Source organism: Acromyrmex echinatior, chromosome 11 (genome assembly GCF_024713525.1).
Source record: "Acromyrmex echinatior isolate Ae372 chromosome 11, ASM2471352v2, whole genome shotgun sequence".
NCBI lineage: Eukaryota > Metazoa > Arthropoda > Insecta > Hymenoptera > Formicidae > Acromyrmex > Acromyrmex echinatior.
The window spans coordinates 13510928-13534073 of record NC_141862.1 but is presented as its reverse complement, the minus strand read 5'-3'; the positions used below and the strand labels follow the sequence as shown (position 1 = coordinate 13534073).

At 30.0% G+C, this 23146-nt stretch overlaps 2 protein-coding genes across 7 annotated transcripts in view; one reads left to right on the top strand and one right to left on the bottom strand.

Annotated features, from left to right (window-relative positions):
* LOC105153201 (uncharacterized) overlaps positions 1-23146 on the bottom strand; it is a 70250-nt gene that overhangs the window by 4763 nt on the left and 42341 nt on the right. Inside the window, exons 3-4 of one of the 2 annotated variants that reach the window (XM_087411035.1) lie at positions 1071-1180; positions 515-727 (exon numbers count right to left, since the gene is read on the bottom strand). In XM_087411035.1, coding sequence (XP_087267161.1) covers positions 515-727; positions 1071-1076 — 219 coding nt within the window. In that variant the 5' untranslated portion in view covers positions 1077-1180. Of the gene's footprint in view, positions 1-514; positions 728-1070; positions 5859-23146 lie in introns of those variants that run through there. The other variant, XM_011067912.2, reaches the window with a different exon arrangement.
* Positions 5985-23146, top strand: part of LOC105153202 (spondin-1) — a 43843-nt gene continuing 26681 nt past the window's right edge. For 2 of the 5 annotated variants that reach the window (XM_011067919.2, XM_011067913.2), the window contains exons 1-2: positions 5986-6130; positions 13637-13841. In XM_011067919.2, coding sequence (XP_011066221.1) covers positions 6128-6130; positions 13637-13841 — 208 coding nt within the window. In that variant the 5' untranslated portion in view covers positions 5986-6127. Of the gene's footprint in view, positions 6131-13636; positions 13842-23146 lie in introns of all 5 variants that reach the window. The other 3 variants (XM_011067915.2, XM_011067916.2, XM_011067914.2) reach the window with 2 other exon arrangements.

Sequence of the window (23146 nt, the reverse complement as noted above, 5' to 3'; positions counted from 1 at the left end):
TCTAAAAACTAGCAGGACAGTATCAGTAAGTCACAATAACGTCAAAATAACATTAAAATGAATTGGAAATGATTGAAAAATGACTTTTAATAATCATTTTGGAGTCATTTTGACATCATTTGATATCATAATAACTTGTTGTGCTCTGCTTAGGTAGATACAGATCTAAAAATAATGTTATTTGGATCATTAAGTAATTATATAGGATATTTAAACCAGTTATTAGAATAATAAAACTTTTTACAGCATTTGTCATCAATGTTTGAGTGTTCTACATAATTATTTTAATGATTCAACAGAATTATTTTCAGATCAGTATCTAGTTAAATTTGTAGATACTGATTCAGCAAAACCTTCTTTCCATGTATTCCTTTTATATATATCGACCAAATCTCTGATCTCATACATTCGAAAAGGAAAAGGATTTCTAAAAATTCCTGTATTATTTACAATTGCGTAACTACTATATATAGGAAGTCGTTTTTAAAAATAATTATTGTCGTCCGACAGTTACTTGCTTATCGAGGAGCGTCTTTTTCAAATTCGTATATCGTGCTCTTTTTGAACTATATTGTATTTCCAAGTGACGTTTTTCCGCGGAAACCGCGTTCGTCGGCTTTTTAGGTAGCGTACTCAGGGTCTTCACGCTCGGTCGACGAGCGGAATTGTTGTTGGAGCTAATCCCGCTGGAAGTCTCCTCGTTTGTTGGATGACTCGCCGAGTCGCCCTGTGAAGAGATTATGAGTATGTTTTTGACAGGCAATGAACAAATATATCAAAAAATTTCGTTTCGTAAATTATTACAAATAATTATTTTAAATTAAGATTAATTATTGTGAATATTAACGTTTAGATTAGCTCTGGAAGGCTCTGGATATATCTATAATCATCTAATATTATACACAAAGCTATTTGGCAATTTTGGGCAACTTTTCATTTGATGACACATGTCGACACAAGTGCCATTTTATCTTTGTCACTCTCTGAATGTTAAGAAGGATTAAACGATACTTGTGTCGACTTGTGTCAACTTGTGTCATCAAATGGAAAGCACCAAATAATTAACGTACTTGCATGCCATTTCGCCCGAAATGGGTTGTTGGAATTCTACTCTTAATTTTATTTCCGGTACTTAATATTGATTTTTTTGAAGCATTTGATGATAGATCTTCCGCTTTTTCTAAAAGATACAAGAACATAAATAAATGTATGCTCTTTTTTACTAAAAACAATTACTGTAATAATACAGTAAGTATGTTATACAATTTACACTTTTAGCTGTATTTTACAATTTTAGTTTTTTTTCCTTCCCCATATCATAAAGATACATTTTTTTTTTCAAGTGCAAGAAATATAAAGCCGATGCCGACGATTTTTTTTCCTGCTGGATTTTTAACTAGATTTGCGATTTGCCATCGTATCAGCCCCAATATTGGCAGTGCCAGAACTGCAGTCAATACAGTAGCAAAACGTAAATCCAATTAGAAATCAAATAGGAAAAAAATCATCGCGTACGGGCTTAAGAAGATAAAGAGAATATATCTGTAAATGCAATGCAGAGAGTGCATTCCGAATTATGCATTGACAGTCATCATTATTTTAGTATAACCTATAATATTTTAATATAATAGTATTTTAATATAACAATATAACAATATTTTTTTTATTTATGTATAATATTTTAATATAATCATTTGTAATTTTGAATCATTTTAAAATGAGGTTATTTTAAATCAAAACTATATTTAATTTTAATACAGTGCATTTTTCTCAATAGATTAATCAGTTATGATTATTTTATTACAATTATTTTTCATTCTAGAAGACAATAAAAGCAAAAAAAAATAATACAGCGTCAATTATTTCGGTTTTTTCTACAATTCTTTCTTCATAATCATAAAGATGCTATCAATACATAAACAAGAAAATTTTTGAGTTCACAACAATATTGCTATCACAATTTTTCTATTTTATGTTATAATTTACAAGTATGCAATGACAAAAATACAAAAACCTCAATTTTGTGTATCAAGAGATGCGAAACAACCTGAAGAATTTGTCGCGACTGCTTCGCTCAGCATTCTCAACTCCTTTTTTGTAATATAGCGCGATAGGTGACAGTTGGATTTGCGAATGGATCTATGAAACTTTCGAAAGGGATGACTTCGAGGAGAGTTTTAATTTCGTAGTCTTGTTGGTTGGACAGCGAGATGATCGAGCATTAAACATTGATTCACGTGAGACAGTCGACGACTTCGAGGTGTTTCGAAATTGCGATTAATTTTACGTTGGACGTCTATGCAACTGAATACTTTAATGATAAAGTATAACTGCGACTAAAAACCGATTAAAAACGTTTTTACAGCATATATATCAGTTTTATTAATTAAATTTGTAAAATATTCTTGAAATAATTTTTAAATTAAAATGCAGAGTTTATGGAAATGAATGATTTTTTTTGTACGGATATTATACATGGTGTTCGTAAATTGATGATATCGGTAAGCGACAATTCTGCATAAAAATAAGTCGGAAACGCAGAATAAATATGAGATAATAAAATAAAATAATAATAAATTTTTTTGCATATGACGTTTGTTTTCGAGAAAATCGATTTTAAATATTTAATTTTAAATATTCGTCGAGTATGTATGCACATTAATATGTCTCAACTTAATAAATCTCGTTGTAGATTATTATCTCTGCTCAGATTTTGTGTTTATTATATTGGCTAATCGAGAACAATAAAAACAGAATATTTACGCACAATAAATTTTATTACTTTGAACGAGCAACAATTATATTTACATAAATGTAATTGTTGCCCGTTTTATTAAATACTCAATTCCGCTCTTCGAAATAAATTTCCGTAAATGCTTTATAACGTATTCTAATGTTTTAATTTATTAATTAAATCCATACTCGGCGAATAATTAAAGTAAATTTACTAGAAAACAAAACCATATAAAATTTTATTCTATATTTGCGATTTATTTTTTCATATAAAATCGTTCTCTTCCCTGTTATATTACAAGTTTACAAACACACTGTATTTAAAAAATCTAGATAATTAAAAAAATATTGTAATATTAACAAAAGTTGGAATTTAATTTTCCTCTTGCAATAATATAAAAATTAAAAATTAGATAAAACTGGAAATTAAATGGGAACAAACGAGAAAACGGTTTTTTTTTTATGAATTGATATATGATATAAATATTTATCGAAAAGTAAAGCGATATTATCAACGATGAATGAATCATGCTTTTTTTCAAAACGTGCACGCGCATTTATTAAGTTTCTCGGAGCTTCCTGAAAAACACATTCATAGAATCGTTGGGATTATGATGAATAAACGGCGCCACTTCAATTGCTAAAAATTGAAATAAGAGTTTCGTCATGCTCAAACAAATTCATTAGTTGTTCAAAGCAATTCATCAGTGGACAAGGTCAAATTAATTAGTTTAATTTAGTCTTTTCTACGTATCGCGGTGAATTAATTGTTGGTACGTATTTTAAAATAAACTTGCGATTCGTTTCATAATATGATGCAATTGGCACTTTGGAGTTATTGATGAAGTTGTTAAATACTTTGGAAAATGTTGGGAAAATTATTAAAAAAATGATTGAGCGCTTCGAGAGTATGATAGATGAAAACTGATATTTACAGAAATTCGATTTAATATAGGCCAATTTAATACTAAAAATTAGTTTTTTTAATATTAAAAGTATTGAACAACAGTATTTTTAATTACACTAAAAATAAGTAATTAATTACTATTCTTCCCCCCCCCCACACACACATAAAATTCCATGTTAAATTTCTGCAATTAGAGAAAAAGCAGTAGTAGCTTTTGTATTCGCAAATAAAGTACAGTTTTTCGTTTTAACTCTTTATATTTATTAAGGGAATCTTGAAGTCATCTATTTTATTTTTTAAATAAGTATCTTTCTAATTGCTTTTATATATACTTTTATATAGAATATATATACTATATATTCTCTATATAGAATATTCGGTAAATTTTGACAAAGCGTTCATATATAGATAGAATGGACTAAACTGAGTCAAAAAGTCCTCTATCATTTTGCGATTTTCGCAATAGTTAACAAAATATTAATGACTATAAAAATTGTTGAATATTAGTTTTTAATAATTTTTTACTCCAATTCTATCAACTTTACGGAAAACCAGCAAGAAACAAAAATTGTCTATTTCCTTTTCATAAAGAGAATTTTTTAATACCGTATTTTCTCATGTTGGTAAAAATAGTTGCCAATATAAGAAAATGGAATACTAAAAAGTCGATAAAAAATTTTGAAAAAATTCTTGAAGCTCTATGAGAAGAAAATAAATAATTTTTGTCTCTCGTTTTTTGTAAAGTTGAATATTTGAATAAAAAATTATTGAATACTAATATTCGGCAATTTTTAGTAATTAATATCTTGTTAATTTTATTGCGAAAATTGCAAAATAGACTTTTCGATTCTATCTACACACGAGCGCTTTGTCAAAATTTGCTAGACACGCTGTATAAACTATAGATTTAAATTTCTTTTTTACAATTAAAGTATAATGTAATCCAAATCAGTTGACTTTATGTCAAAAACGAAAAAAAAAAAGAAAAATCACAATTTTGTTACTCGCTTCTGATGTCGACTTGTAATAATATTTGCTTTATATATAAGTTTTATACTTTATATATTTACATATAAAACAATCTTGGTTTGGACTATTATATAATATTACATGAACAAACAATATTGAATTCTTAGAATTAAATTAATCTCTCCTCTCTTTGTCTTTTTCTAACTTTTAGAACTAGAAAAAGACGAAGAGTAAATTGAACGAGATTAAAGTTAATCTACATTGGTGGAAATGGGCATTAGATACCTAATGTGAAAGATTATAAGTCAGAAAATTTGCATGCATATGTGCATGCGATATTGATGTAATAATGACGTGTCAATGATATGTAAATCATATATGTGTAAGTTCTACTGAAAACAGATGACTTTAAATTCTTTTAAAGTTCGGAACAACTGATCGCAAAACCAACAGATACAACAAAATCGTCAGGAATATCAAATAAATTTATATATGATTATTTTATATGAGATACTTTACTAACGCAATGCAAAACTTTTCTACAAAAAATCGTTCGTTTTCTTTCTCTCATGAGATCTACAAACGAGAATGTCTAAAATTGAAAATTCTAAAATTACGATTGCACATGGCTGCAATAATGTTAATTTATATTACTGCGTGTCATGGGAGAAATAAGCACAGCAGCCTCTCTCCTCTCTTTTTCTTATTACAAAATTTATCTATGCTTTCCGCATTTACTTATAAATTTATATCCACAAAAAACATACATTCGATTGTTTATTATCACGGATCTACGTTTATTATTAAAAATATACAGATATTATATTTCTTAGGTAAAACTTCTAATATTATTAATACACTTTATCCGGGGTACATCCTTGAAATGTTCATATGGATGTTTCCTGGAAGTCTGTGCTGTTAAGGACGGTTTTAGATAATTTTCAAATTATTGATAAACATTTTCACAAATTATCATAAATTATACATCAATCAACGACAGATTTTGATAATACATATTAATGAAAAACTCATTATAATGACGTTATCCATTTTATTGGATAACGTTATCCATTTTATTGGATTTAAACTTTTTTACTAAAAAAGAACAGATTATTTTTATAAATTTATTTATTAAATAAGTTGCAATTTTCAAGTTTTAGTCATAAAAAGATATAATGAAATAGACATATATAAGTACTCACTATACTTTAGCAAACATTCACTTTATGATAAAATTATGCCGCTTCGTATTGCGCCATATATTGAAGAAAAATTCGTAAACTGCTTTGATGATCAAAATAATTAAGAACGTATCCTAAGATCGTCGCGCGCTGCGCACGCCCGGCCGCCTGAAGTAGTAACAACCCGGTCAGAGTCAGATGGCTGTCAGTTAACCGGAGGTCCGCGGCGGTGGCGGATGTATTACGGGTGTGTTTCCCTGCCGCGAAGAACGCACGTGACTGGCGCAAAGGGCAGAAGATTTTACATAAACTGTACTTCTGAGCAACATTTTACAACATGGTAAGTACTCACTCGAGTATCTTCAATTGTACCCATAACGAGAGAGAATCTTTGAAGGATACAATTTTGTGTCGCGTTTCTGAAGATGCCATCTCGTAAGGGGAGAGAAAGAAAATAAGGGAGAAAAAGAAAGAGAGAGAAATGCGCACAAATATACTCAGCACGAGACGTAACAGCATTACATTCTTTTAATGAATGACAGGCCACGCTGCTGGGCATTTCGAGTCAACCTTTGTGTATTTTTTCGTGTAATTGCTTGTGGGTTTTATTCTTTGTTGAAATAAACGCTGGTTCAGTCCCGCAGCTTTACCGAATGAAATTCGAATAACGTACATTTTATTGCAATTTGTGTCGAAAGGCAGAGATATTAAAAACAAGGTCCGACAATGCGTACATATTTGTGAAATGAAATTTGGATAAAGTGTTACAAAATTATAAACTGAAAAATATACCAAAAATGTACAAAATATACAAGAAATACGTCACGCGTAAGTGTGTCGTTTAAATTGAAGCAGCTGTAACGCGTTACATTTCATGGACGTTTAATGATGAAGTGTAATTGCACGTCCCGATTGAAATATTCGTTGGCGCTTCTGCTCGATCGGGTCGTTGACTAGTCAGGCGTGCAGAGTGCTTCCCTTATGCACGACTAGGCACATTATTCGAACGTATTGCCAGACTGCTTCATAGGAATAGATAAGGACAATGGGAAGCGGAAAAAGAAAGCATGAAAGGCGCGCAGGGATTACGTCCGTGGTGTAACGAGGATAAATCAGATAAAAAACGATCGAATCGCGGTGGTTTCTGTGCCAATGACGGTTGCAGAAGTACATTTTTGCTTCTTACATGAGTGCTGCCGGGAATACATGTTGTGCTGAATTTTTCTTGCAAGTTGACCAGTCGAAAATTTACAATTCCCGCGAATCGTTAAATGATGATTGAAACATTATTCAATTAACATTCATTTTGGCGCCATTTTTAGTAGTAATCTTTAATATAATCGTTATTAGCTGTAAAATACTATTGAATGATATAGTATTGTTATCAATACCGTAAATTTTATGTATAAGTAAATATAAGCTACTCTCAATTAATGTAACACATAACTTTTTATGCATTTTATACTTTTAATAACAAAATATTTGTAATCTAGGTCTTTGTAAACGCAAATAATCAAATTATTAACTTAAAGAAAGAAAGAATGAGCACACTATCAAATTTAATCTTAAAATTATATATACGAAAAAAAATTTTCTAAATCTAAACATTTCCATTTTCTTGAATAGTGGTAAGTAAACATTTTCTTATTACAAATAAATATTTATTAAACGTAAACATGTATTAATTGATTTAAGTTACTTTCTTTATTTAATTATTCTTTATTTAAATATTTAAAGATATTTATAATATCTTTATGTAAATATTTATTTGCAGTAAAGAAATATTTACTTATTGTTAGTTACTATTCAAGAAAATATTACTTAAATTTAGAAATTTTTTTTCAATATAGAGTATGTAATCTAATTTTGTGTATGTGTGTGTGTGTATGTGTGTGTGTTTTCTCATATATAAACTTAAATAAAATACATAATAACACAAAACTGTATAAAAAAATTGGAACGACTCTGTTACTGACTATCGAAGTGTTCAAACTGATTTATGATGGACAGAATTTTTAAAAGCCTAGCTTTTAGCACGACAGATTGGACCTCATTCTGATGACAACTGAAGTTTAGCGTTCAATAACGTCGTTCACTTGTATGTAAAATTTATGTATCAATAGATACTCTAGAATTAAAAAAAAAGTAAATAAAATGACATAAAATGTTGATCGAAAATCTCAGGGCTTTGAATTTTAAATTGCGCCAAATTCCAAAAAGATTAAGAGTTTTAATAAGTTAGAGAGTTTGAAAAATTATGAGTATATATCTACAGCGAAATATTGTCATATATTAATGGCAGATATTGCACAATAAATATACAAAATTTTAACGTAAAGATATATTTAATGACATAACTGATTAATGTATTAAAATCTTCAAATCATGATTCGTTGGCTGTGTTCGAGGAACACTATTGCATTATTATTCTATCCTTGTTATACCTCTAATGAACGCTAAAGATAGAATGAGACAATAGCATTGATAGCATGCTCTTTAAACGCAACTGTTAAAGTATAATTTGACGAGCATTAACGGAGCAACAGTTCAAATCGATACGGCAGTAATTAGATAACTATTGAATCGTTTCATTCTGATAGCCGCTAATGAAATGAATTGTTCAGCGAATAATGTGTGTTCTCTTTTTTTCTATATACTTTAGAATTTTTATTGTATTTATTTAATCAGTATTGGCAATGAGAGTTTGCATTGCGGCTCGGTCGTTCATCAATGCGCGACGAGCATCTCGATGAGCCGAAATAGCACCAATGACGGCATTTATCGGCCGCGACTATTTCAAGCAGAAAATCAATGCTTCATCCGGAAACGCTTGCTGAACAGCTGGATACCCTAAATTTTTTTATAGACCTTTATACTCTCGATGCTGGTGATGTAGATTGACAAAAAAAAAACGTCAGCTTTTATCGTTCAGTGAGAGTTTTTTACATCCTTCCGCGTGAAAAGCGAACAACAGCTGGGTGAGACAGGCATTCATAAAAGTATGCTGTTAATGTGCATTTATATCGACTCTTTGAAGCATACAAAAATATCAAAATGCCAAAAATATCAAAATAACTTGATCGAAATTAATTCGTTGAAAAATCCATTTAAAGTTTGATGGAATCATCGATTTCAATCCAATTATATAATAGTGAATAATCCAGTTTGATCACTCTAGTCACTTCTAGTCCGTTTTATGTGTTTTAAAATTAATAGGTTTTTTACTGATAAGCTTTTTCGAAGTCTTTTTTTGAGTAATGGAGTACTTGGCTAATTGTATTGATTTTATATCCATCTTTGAACAATTAATTGTTAAATAACTGTATTTAAACTGCTTATTATAGGATAATTAATGTTTTTGGTTTTAAAAAGGACGTAATATTCAATTACTTTTTTACGTACTTGGCATGCATTTTTTCTTTTTTTAAAAAAAATTTTTTAGAGATGATAAATTATGGGACGAAAAATATCATATAAAAGCAAAGCAAAAATCGAAAATTATTTTTTTGATATAGTTTTACGAAGAGTACTTCATACAACTATCGTAGTTGTTAATTCTTTTTTAAAAACTCTCTAAAAGAAAATCTGAAAAAGCTTAATTCGTGTCCAAAGCGTATGATTTCATGAAGTATGATATATAACGGTCGCATATTGGAAAAATATCCTGTCAAGCAGTAATGTCAGGAACGCAATTTCCTTCGGAAAGCATTCAGTAAAGTAGAACGTGTTTTACAACGATATAAAATCTCCGGATCGCGATTTTCCGTAGAAGATACATTTAAGTAAATAAAAGAAAGGAGAAAACAAAGATGAAAAAGGAACAAGAAATTCTCCGATGACAGCACAATATAATATGTGTTGTGATGGTTATTTCGATGGAAATTATTACGGATATATATGGATATATACCTGCACCGTTAAATATTATCAAGTCACCTATTTGATGAAGATACGAATGTACGCCTCTCTACCTTCCCTAAGCACTCCATTCGCGTCTTTGATCGTCGTAATATCGCCGATGAGGTCTTCGTCCCATTCATCGCGTCTCTCGTTTTTCTTCTAAAGTCCTAGATCCCAACATATTGACATCGTTAGCTGGCAATCCGTCGTCGGAGTTACACTTTCCTTGATATGAGTCTCTCTAAGTCTCACCATCCTTCGTTCCATACGATTTTTGCTGTTTATTCACCCGGTAACATCATTTAATTAATCGATACCGATTTTAGAATTGAACTTCGATCCTGAGAGATCGAATATTAATACTACATAAAAATCTCGGTAGAATTCTATTTTCGTATAAATGATAAAATAAAACGAATAGGCCAGAAATATGACATGTAGATCTCTAGAATTGTACGTTTAATTATTTAATTGTCAAATTAATTATCTAGAAACGTTTTTCATCGGGTTAAAAGTGCGTCGCGATTATGATGTTACTGCACAAATCAATCATCCGGATATTAACTGATGACATATCATAGATGGATAAAACGGGAGGTATTCATTTATTTAATTTATTATTTACCTGAAATTTTACTTGTTTCGGTAGCGAAATTCTGTGATACAGTATTCACTAATGAAAGGCTTAACAGCTTAACTATATGGAATTAATTAATAATTGCGCACATTCGTCAATACAACAAATAAACGTAGTTTTTGTTAAATATAATTATTATTCCGCTCAATTAGTTTTTCAATCGTTGATAATATAACTCTCTTATGCATTTGTAAATGAAAAACGAGATTTATCCTGCATTAATAAATCTTATTAAAATTTGTTAGTAGATGCGATTATTTAATAATTGTCAGAATATTGTTAAATGATGAATATCTATTATTAATTATATCAACAATTTCATTAATCCATTTATCCGAAGAGTCCGATTACCTCACATTGTATCTTTGATAAATTTATAAATTTATAGATTTATAATGTTTTTTGAGATCTATACACTCTCTTCAATATTGTCTATGCAAGTATATAATAAAACGTAAAATCACTTTATATGTATTATTACAAATTTTTAATAATTCCATTTATTCTCAACGCTGTCATTCGAATCTCTCGTAAACAAATCGAATATACATAACAATATAATTTTGGCAATGCAAACGCAACTACAGGAAAACCGTAACAGCGATCGGGTCTCTTGGTAGATATTGTTTGAGTTCCTGTTGGTGTTCCATGACCGAGGGAACGAACGTGGCAGAACGCCAAGCAGAGTGAAATGCCATGCCCTATATACACCGGCTTGGCGCAATATATTTAGGCGCTTGGGATTTATGGTTAACCAACTTATTAGAGGCCAGTGATGTTCGTGGCTCAACATGTCGCGCAGCGTCCAAGTACCGTGTTTTTCGTTTAGCATATTGACACGATCATGTGGAGCATGTTACAAAATGTAAGATTCAATATAGATGTACAAGGTTATCAAGGGTATTTTCCTTGAGGTCGTAAAACTTATGGTCATTAAAATTTTATATTTATATAAAATTATATTAATAAAGAATGTTAATTTATAAAAGTTATTTTTTCAAATTTTTTAAATTAACACCTACATTTAATAGAAAAAATTATATCTCCTCTTTCCACCCATCGATTATCTTTTTCTAATAAACATGTACATAATACTCTTTTCTTGTGATATGACTTAGCTATGGTAACTTTCAGCATGCATCCATTTTTTCATTAGATTTTCCATTAGATCATAAAATTTACGGAACTTTATGAATTTCGCACATTTCAATTATTCAGGTCATAATGCATAGTTATTTATTTATCGTTTCTGGAAAATATAAGAGAGTTAATATTCTTTAATCATTAATAAATGTGCACATATTTATTTATAATTAATGGTTTAAATAAATGTGTATGTATTTCTCTCTTTTTGCTTTCGCTTCGCAATAATTATTTTAACATTAATAAAAAAGACTAAACATTTCATATTTCATGTTATACTTTTTTATTACTCATATATATAATTATTCCTAATAATTCCTTAAGCAAATAATAAATTTTAATTTTCATCTTTCTTACATTATTTATTATAATTTGCTAACATTATTTATACATTATTAATTTACATATTTTTTATATTGATATTAATTTGATGATATTATTATCACTTTAATATAAATATTTTTATTATAAGATCTTTAAATAAATTTTTAATATCTTTAATATAAATATTTGAATTATCACACAATACAATTAACACAAATATATTCTATTTATAAATATTTAATTCCGAATTAGAAATTTAAAAAGATTGAGACATGCTTAAATTGTTCATCTGCTTTAGCGATATTTTATGTCTCACCTTTACTACCACATTATTGGATGTTTCGAACGTGTGCCCGTTCAATGAACCGGGAAAAGCGCAAACGGCTCTATCCGTTTCGGCGCCAAGATTCTGCCAAGATTGCCGAGTGACTCAGTGTCGATGCATTTTCAGCAGCGCTTTGTTATCGAACACATGGTCACTGTGAGGGCAATTGTCTCACGTGTTGGCATCGCTCTAGTCTGCGATACTCACGTGCACGTTTGCAAATTCTTGCAGTCACGATCGCTTGCTGTTGCAGATAGAACGAAGCAATTTAGTTCGAAAATTCAAACTCGGACTGATTAGTTTTTCATCACATCTTTCAAATTTTTAGTTTTTCGATTAATTCTTCTGAATAATCAATATTCTCTCTTTTAAATGTATAAAGAATTGAAGAAACTAATTTTTTGATGTTCAAAAATTCGAAAAATGACGTTTAATTTAAAGATTGAATTGTCTTGCATGAGATATTGATTTTTCGCAGAATCAAATGGAGAACTTCGACATGTCTTCAATCTTCAGTCTTGAAGTTCTTTGTTCTTTTATCGCTATCAAAATCTATATTACATGCCTCTGAAAAGTCATATCCAAAAAGATAATTTTATTCGCAAAATCAAATTGAAAATTCAGACGATCAGTCTTTAATCTTGGAGTTCTTTGCCCTTTTATCGCTATAGATTTTCATTGTCTGAATTTTCAATTTGAATCTGTGAACAAATTTATTTCTTTGGATATGACATTTTTCGAAGACACGTAATAGAAATAATTTTCAGTGTATATAAAATTTAGTGCACATAAAATGCTAAATTAATTTAATGATTAATTCCAGTATCTTATTTACTTTAGCTAATAATTATTTTTCGATATTCTAAAATTGAAATATTTTTAAAAAAGAAAGTCACTTGTCATGCGTCTCTATCATGTTGTGTCAATCATGTTGACAGTAACAGAAGCTCAACTCGCAATTAAATCGCAAAACGTTAAATTCGTACGCCGTTCTTCGGGACGCTAGGATATTTTTTTTCTTTATTTAGATTTTAATTGAAACGCATAATAAGGGGAATAAACTAAGAACGTGAGGATATGCAACGTACCTTCAAACGTGAGAGGGATCAAGAATCACTAGTTGTTGTTCTCCTAAAACCAATTTGCATTTTAATTTTACCTATTCCCAGTCGTTTCATGTTTTGAATCTTTGATGTAAATTGTAACGTAAATTCCGCGCGTATTCAACACACAACTAGTATTATTAACACAAATATAAAGGAGAACAGTAGCAATTCATCAAATTCATCGATATTCGATATTATTTAAACGAAAAACACGAGCACTTCAGAAATACGAGGAAATGTACACAGAATGTTTTAAATGCTCTTTCAATCGTGCAAATTGTATGGATTCGTCTCTGTATCGACCGCGATTGTGGAAATGTTTGATTTTAATCCGTATTGCCACATACGAAGCAACGTTCGAAATTGTTATCGAATGAGAATGAAGTATTGTTATGTTTTCCCTATTTCCAGACGATGTACAATACCAGGATTGTGTACTATGGCGTTTTGTTGCTGCTGGCAGCAGTAACTAATACGGATTCGACAAAATGCTCCCGAATCATAGAAGGCACTACAGCACCTCGCTCCAATGCCATGGGCAAATATGATTTCTTCCTGACGCTTTTCAACAGGACTGACAAAGTGTACGCCTATATGCCGAACACCCGATATAATGGTAAGCACACATACACAGTCGAATGAGGGAATTGAATAATTTCGATATAATTTTAAATCTTATTGTTTAAGTTGCATAAATGCAGAAATTGATTCTATCGACGCGATTTGATTGTTACATATAAGTACCTAGAGTCGAGAATGTTACTTTATAGAATTAATCCTCAGTAGCACAGCAGCAAAGCAGCGTTAAAAAAGCGTTAAAAAAATTATATACACTTTTCTAGTGCTTTTTAAACGTAAGCTTTGTAAGCGCTATGTGCTACTTGAGAGAGTACCATTAAATAAAAAGTAACGATTTGTTTTTTTTTTAATTACATTTTTGTAATACTAAAATAATATATTAGATTAAAAAATTACATTATTTAATAATCAATATTAATTGTAACAATTCATATTAAAACTTAAAACTTAAGATAGTCTCTATGTAGGAAGCTTTCCTTTATATTAAACTTATCAAGTAAATCTTTTATATAATTCTTTATATTAATTCTTTATAATAATTCTTTATATTAATATCTAGCAGAGATACAATTTATTAATAACAAGTTAGAACATTAGAGAGTTTTTGCAATACTGTTTATCCAGATACGGTGAGAACGCTAAGATCAGGTTATCTTCTTAACTAATTAAAAAAAGATAACATGACTTTAGCGTTCACCGTATCTGAATTCATGTTATTGCAAAAAGTCCTTAATATCTCATACATGCTTTGTTCTAGCCTATTATTATTAAATTGTAATCGTATTAATATAACGAGTTAGTGTTTTTTTATTGTATTAATATTTTTATCTTTTAATTTGTATAGAAATAAGTATCTTTTATATATATAATATATATATATATATATATATATATATATATATATATATATATCTTATCTTTTATCTTTTATAACAATTTAGATTCCAATTCACACAAATGCAAATTTTATTAAAAATTTTTATTAAATATATTGCTAAACATCAATATTGATATTGAGAGTGCATTTCAATATGCCAGTATTGAAAATTTATTGTTATATATATTATACTACAGATTTTTAGTATTGACAGTGATTATTGAAATACAGCTCAAAGTATAAAATACATTATATTTCTTAGTGATGAATTTCTATTTATGAAATATTTATAATATCTATAATATAAAATATTTCTATGAAATATCTATAATGAAATATTTCTATTCACACACGCGCACGCACACATAAATAGTATTATCTATTGAATCGATATAAAAATAATAAGAAATTAACAAAAAATAACGAATAAATTTGTTACCGTTAATATTACAAATAGAAAAAAAGATTAAATTATTATCAAAAAAGGTAATGATAATGATAACGGCATTACAAGTAACACTTTACTTCTTAATTCTACATATACATATATACGTAAGAAAGAAAGAGAGAGAAGATTGCATGTAATGTTGTATCGTAGATTATACTGTATGGTTTATTATACGAGATTTATTATACTATACCATTCAAATGTATGAATTGAGGAAATGGAGTTAGTCAAAGTTGTTCAAGTCACAAGCGCGACTGCTTTAGATCGTCGTGTGGCATTTGAATGTTTTTAAACTTTAAATATATAAAGTTTTGCAATGTGAGAAAAAGGATAAAATGCAGATCTCTCATTGACATTTATAAATCGTGCTTGGATATCTTCTGGAAAATACGTTTGGAAAATAAAGATGAATCGCACCGTCACATATACATTTATATAGTACATAATAAATTTAAAGAGAGAGAGAGAGAGAGAGAGAGAGAGAAGAATTGTAATTCCAAAAAATTAACATAATTAATAGTTACACTGAATAAAAATTATGTTAAATAGTTAAAACGTGATCGAAATTTGATTAAAATTTAGTTAAAATGTATGAAGTCATTGTGCGATTCATCAAGCAGAATATTTTTGTTCATTTTGCAAATATTTTAATTTTCAAATATCAAAGTTACTTAATCCGATGAGTCTGTCGGAGGTCACCAGCAGTGTCTGCTGTAATATTCAATGCTAACAGAATTTTGATTTTATAAGCCTTCTGGATATGCATTGCCGATACAGAATTCCAAGATTCTTAAAATGTTAGGTATTGTTTCGCTTTGCCAACATTCTTTGGCTTTACGACATCGATGAAATAGTAAAATGCGTTACGTGGTAACATAAAGAAATGGCAAATAAACTGGAAAACTTGCAACCGACTGTAAAGGGAATTAGGAAGTACAATACAATGTACAATACATGTACATTACTGATCGTACATAAAATGTGCGAGTTAACTGAATCTATTGAGATTTAATTTAGTTTAATTTAATTTAGTTTCTTGCAAAGCTATATGAAAAAGACTACATATTAATAGAGAAATAGACATAAAATATGATATAATAGACAAAAGTTAACATAAACATAAATACAATAGATAATAGTAACTTGCAAATAGTTAGGCATCAGAAAAATGGCTGTTACAAAGCCTATCAGTAACAAAACCAGAAGACAACAATGCAATAAGAGGTAAACCAATAGCTGAAATCATTTATACACACATACATACATGCGCATATATCCGCAAACACACCAATTACATCAGTCTCGTTTAAATATTACGAGATCGGATGATAATATTGTAATAATAAAATAGAGAATACTAAGCTGAATAAAATTAATTTATGAATCTTAATGAAAGAAACAAAAATGAAATGAGTTTCTTGACTACTACAGATATGTTACAGATATGTCGAAGAAAAGATAAAAAAAATTGAGATCTTTTTCTTTTGATAAAATTGACAGAATCTCAGACAATAATAATAAAATAGACAATATTAGGCTAATTAAAATCGATTTATAAATCTTAATATAAGAAATAAATTTGTATTAAAAATCAAATGAATTTCTCGATTGGTTATACATACGTGATAGAATAGTTAAAAAGAAAAAAATTGAGATCTTTTTCTTTTGATAAAATAATAAATTTTGATTGGAAAGATAGAAGTGAAATAATGCAATTCTGCCGTTCACGTCCGCTGTTCACATTGACACCGAGGAATTGAAACAAATGGTGAAGTCATCGGCGTATCAGTTACTAGCATTTTGATGGCTTTTGAAATACGACGCGCACGCGCGTTGATTTCTCGGTGGCTTTACGCCTTTAGCGGTAATTGCGGTAATTATCGAAGAAGACCGCAGATCTTTCGGACACAGCGACTTTCTGCGTCGCAAACGGCGCTTTTCCGGCCAGCGGAAATGCCTTTGGATCGAGAAGCGGGAAACAGCGTTGAAAGAAAAGGTCATTTTGCATTGAAAGTCAGGATAAATGCATGCGCGACTCGCGATGAACTTTGACCGATTAGCTTTGTGAGGGTTTTTTCAGTTTGATAATAATCGCTCCTTGTCAGAAAACTGTGCAAATTTCTAAGATGATCCGTCATTTTACAACTCTTTTTTTTTAACGACATTTTTTTGACAAATTCTTTTTTTAATTTTAACACTTGTACAAGCTGAATATTTTAACGATTAAATTTGTAATTAAATCCTTGTTAAAGGTCATCAATTTATATCTTGCGCAGATTAATTACGCTATTAATTTTATCTTATATATCATATAAATTAAGTAAATATGTTTAAATTCACCAACTCTTGAAATCTTTTAATTTTCAATATCTCGAACTACGTGAAAAGGGATGTATCTATTGATGTACTAATATTAAATATTAAATATACGTAATATATTAAATATTAACATTAATTTAAAAAAATTAATATTGATTGGGTCAATGAAAATCAATCGCAGAAAATCATGTGTAATTTTATAAAATTATATTTGATTAGTGTAAAATTATATTTAAATAGAAAGTATGAACGTTTCGGTTTCACTTTGACTCGAGTCATCTTCAGTATTAAATAAAAGTAAAAATAAAAATTGTCAGATGTTAAAGTTAATTTAAAATCACTACTGTTTGTGACAATTAGCACTTACTAATTAGTATATTGTCTAAAATGTGATGGCGTCATACAGATTTTTATATTATGTTATCTGTTAACTCTAACTAATTTATAATTCTAATTCTAAATGCAATTGCAAAACCGCTTTTTCACTTAGCAATCGTAAAACTGCTTTTTCACTTAGTTGCTTGGGACACATTTTTCAAGCTCGATTGCAGCTATCGTTATAGCTTTTTTCGCATTTTTTATATCAAGTATCATTAACTCGCGTGACATGATATCGTTAGCTGGATCGATGACCGTAGTCCTCTCCTGGAGAGGACCTCTCCTGCCTCAATATGCCGGAGTAGATACTTCCACTACAGCCCTCTCATACCTTAGCGAGAAATCTTTTCCATTAAAACCGTCCAATCAGAATTTTACAGAAATATAGCAGATTTATGTCATATCAATAGGAACGATTCGCAAGGCATTTCTCCCATGAGGCATAATTTAGCATACACAAACTGAGCTGTTCATTTTTTTTTATAGATAATCAAATTCTGTTTTCTTATTACTTATGCGTCACATTCATATTATTCTAACATAAACTTTTTCTTGAATGATTAAAGAATTAAAACGTTGTGCTTGTCCATTTATTCATGCCAAATCATAAATTTACAGCTTAATATGAAAAATGAGATCGGCCAAGATTTAGCCATTATAATATTAAGCTTAATAATTTTTTCATTGCCTAAGCACTTTTGTGTCATTTTATGTGCAATGCATACCAGGTTAAAATGAAAACTGAGTTTTGTGCGTTGATAGAAATTCTGATGTCTCTTAAGAAAATGCATCTCTATTTGTCTGGTCAGCGATCCAACTCAATAAAGTTTGCTTTTGCTCATGTTTTCTCTCTCTCTCTCTCTCTCTCTCTCTCTCTCTCTCTCTCTCTCTCTCTCACTTATCTTTGTCTTTCTTCTCGCGAAACTTAGCTCCAGCGCCTGCGGGCATTCATACACTAACGCATGCAAATCTCTTGTGCCCAGTGAATTAATGCATTACGTAACGCTGGCGGGACGCCAGGTGCGAGACACCGCGAGTAGCGTCGCACTCGTAGGTTTAATACGAACAGATTCAATGGCCCCGACCCGATAAAATTCTATTAAATCGCGCTGGCCAGAGAGGAGACGCGTCGGTCGACCGCACTTGTTCCAGGGGTTAAATCCTGAAGAAGAGGGCGCCAACCGAGAAAGTTCGGGAAAATTATTGCGTCGTTACCGCAATGGAGAGTCGCGAAACAATACAATGAAGAGTAGTAAAGGGCTGGTACAATCAACGCTATATACGGTAACGTAGGTGTTAATCACGAGCAGATCTTCCTTCTTTATCTATAGAACAATCGAAGCTATGTTCTTTCGCGTTATTAATCCTTGGCTAATTTCACCTCGACAAAACTATAATAAGAGAGAACTCAATCAAGTGTCTGATTTTAATAAGCTTTGGATATGTTAAAATGTAGACAAAATTAAAAAATATGTACTTTTTTATGTGTCTTTTTAAGCACGTTAAGCTGGTGAAATCCTCGCTTCAAAAAATCATATTTTTTTCTTTTTGAGTCTAATATGTTAAAGACATTAAAAAAAATATTTTAAGATGTTAAATATTTCAAGAGTATTTTATAATAATAAAAAAATTGTATTAAAAAATGAAATTTACTTAAAAATAGATTTTATAAATAAAATTTTATTATTATAATTATAAAATACTTTTGATATCAATAGTTTCTTATTTTTATCACTATTGCAACGTATAAAAATTGAGTACACCGGGTAGTACACCTGATAATATATTCTTGCAAGTTATATCATCGTTGCGAAATCAGTTAGCTAATTAAAGTGCTTGTAGTTAATTATAATCTAGAAAATATGTGGGAGTGCGCGCACGGGTATATATATCAACGAATTATTAAGCGCAAAAGTTAACAGAAGCTATCGGTGCAAGTGATGCCAAGAATTGCTTGCAGCGTTAATTAATTTTAAATATGAAGTTATAAATTTTCATTTACTTTCATATATTAATAGCTGTGAAGCTGCGCCATCCTGGGAAACAACGGTGACTTGCTAATTAGGAGTAGTTAATTACATGATCAATGGCTAATGTTATACCGTCTATCGCATTATTAATGTCTATTAACATTCCGCCCGATTAACTGAATTTTACTTTAAAAGCGCACGATAGATTCCAAACCATGCGATACAATTTAAATCATTCGTGTAATAACGCTTCATTATTCGCAATCGCTCCGGCTTTTCTCTCTGAGGCAAACCGACGAGCCCCATAAGTGGTAGTAGATAATGTCGCGTATGGGCAGACATATCTCTAAAAGTGCGAAAGTAGCTTATCTTTTTTTCTCTACTTTAGCTAGACGAACAGATTTGGAGATGAAGGTAACGTCGCAGAAGCAAAAAAAAAAGATTACGTTTTCCTTCACTTCAACGCGACCTTGAATTTGTATAAAGGAAGAGTACTTGTCGCTTTTTTAGTGATCGTTCAGAAATTGATTTATTTTTATATTTTTTTATGAATTTTTCTCCATGAAAACCAAAAGTCATTGTAATAATAACGTTTAAAGAAAAATTGGCACATTAAAATAAAGTTAATTAATTTCTTATTTACATCGTTACATCGAGATAGCGAAATTGCTATCTCGTGTCAGTTATTAATTATATAAAAACTTATTCAAAGTGAATCAACAACTCTGAATCAGTTTTTAAATGATTGAGGCATTATATGATAGCGATTTCATAATGATATGAATAAGGATTTTATTTTTTATTTCAATGTGCCAAATTTTCCTTGAGTATGACGTTACTTATTATAATAATTTTCAGTTTCCATGAAGAAAGATACATAAGAAAATGCAGGGAATGGAAGTACTAGTTACTGCAACTGCCGTTACTTTGTTTAAAGTTACCTAATGATTTGACGTTGCAAATTTTTTGAAATAATCAATAGTTACTTACAATGGATTGGAAAAATCATTCGTTGAAAAAAATAATTCGCAATAATTCCTCGTTACTTTTTAATGTAACTTATAACTGAGTCGGTGTAATACTTTACGGTGTTATTGATTACTTTAATACTTTTTTCAATAAGAAACGCATAATGATGACAATTTACTTTCAAACTGACTTAGCGTAACCTCAGCATTTAATTGTCATCATTAAAGTCATAAAAAATTACAACATCATTATCAAATGCTATTATAAAAAATAATTGTAAAAGTAACAGAAAAGTAATTTTTTAATTCCCTAAGGAAATGCAGAAATAAAACGAACGATCGCGAAAAGGTAAAAATTATATCTTTCTTACGCTGTGATTTCTTAAATTGTGATTACTTGCGTATACCTCAGAGCTGCTCGTTTCGCCGAACCTAATCACTGCAGGAAGTTAATATCGTGGTCATCTCACATTGTGATTATTCGAGGAATTTCAGCCACGCGCTGAGAGAGAGAGAGAGAGAGAGAGAAATGGTGATATTTTAGGTATGCGATACTGTAAAGCGCAAGTACATCCGTTTATTACCGTATGAGATTGATTAATAATTCATTCAGTCGCTGTTATGCTATTGTTGAGGAAATGTTACGTAGATAGACGCTATTGTTAGGCTTTACATATAATCCGCTTTGTTGTGAATGAAAACTCGAGCTTTCGACGAACGAATTCAGTGTAGAACGTCGACAGATTAGGTACTTAACGTTCATGCGTACGATGGAAAACATTAATGCGAACCAATTTTTGTTCGATTCAGGTTGGATTTGATCAATCGATAAAGGCTCATCTACATAGAAGAAGTAGACAATTGTAGAGGATTAAATTGTAAAATATTAATCAATTCTAGAGTCGAGTATTTTCCTCATATTTAATTGTGAAGCTTAGTTTCCTACGATTTAAGACTTTAGACACGCCTGTCTACGACTTCTATATGTAAACGAGCCTAAAAAGTTTTGAGCGACTCAAAAACTATCGGATATCATCGGGATTGATATCACTCTACCTTTGACAGCGGAAGTGAAGGGAACTGAACCTTGAAATATTTTGACATGTTTGTATCACGGTTAGAAAAACAAGCTTCACTTGCATGTTGCAAAATATGAAGCAAGAGTTTTGAGGTGCGATTATTTGAAAATAACATAAACAAAAAGATAAAAAGAATCGCCATGATCGTGGAAATATCCATGGAAGTATCCGCTGATTTTTGTCACGATGAGCTAATACTCTTCTGGCATTTTTTAGTAACCAAAGGAGGCTCGTTGCCTGCAGGAAACGCGATACCATGATGACGAAGGTTTCAGTTAACTGTGTTTTTGCCGCTAATTGTTTTAATTCAAGGTTATGAGAATAATCATGCGGGAGGTGAACGCGGACATCATGACTTATTAATTGTCATCACTCTCTCTAATGCGACGAATTTGAGCTTTGATAAACATGAATTTGATGTTCTTTAGAACGATAATTATAATATTAGAGAAATTAATGATTGGCATAACTTATTAATTAAATTTCATCGTTATTCTGTTGAATTCGTAATTTTAAATTATACCCAATTTCAGGCATGTATTTGAAATACTTTTCTTTGAAAAATAGTATTTGTAAGGCAATTGTATTTTGTATTTCAACGGGGAGCACATAAAAATATTTTATATTTTGTATTTCATGAAAATATATAAAATATGTAAATATATTACACTGAAAGAAAAAATTGGCTGAATATTGCATAACATTTTTAATTGATTGCAGTATCCAATTTTTGGTTGTATTAAGTCTATCGAAATCCTATACTGACATTGCGAATAGACTAATGCAACCAAAAATTTGTTGCTGTAATCAATTAAAAATGCTATATCATATTTTACCACCTAATTTGCTGCAGCAGCCAATCTTTCAGTGTGTATTTTGTATTTTGTATTTCAGTATTAATGACGAAAGATTGAAAGTATTTCGTATTTCAAATACTAACAATAAGATTGACGATAAATCTTATTATTTGAATTATAAAATACATAAAATTAATCTTTCGATTTTAAATATAAAATACATAATACTTTCATGTACTTCTCTGAAACACAAAATACATTTGTATTGCAAATGTATTTTATATAAAAGTACTTTAAATACATGCCCCTCCCCCCCAGCTCTGCCCAACTTGTGTGCGTACATGTGTGTGTGTGTGTTATTTTTAATCATCACTACTGCTTGCACTTTTTACACTTAGAATCTTCGCTTTCTCTCTTTTCAATGTCCGAATATATTGAGTTAGAGAAAAATCCCTTTACAAGTTGGTAAAAAAATTCCCAATAAATATCTTTGTTAAAAATGATTA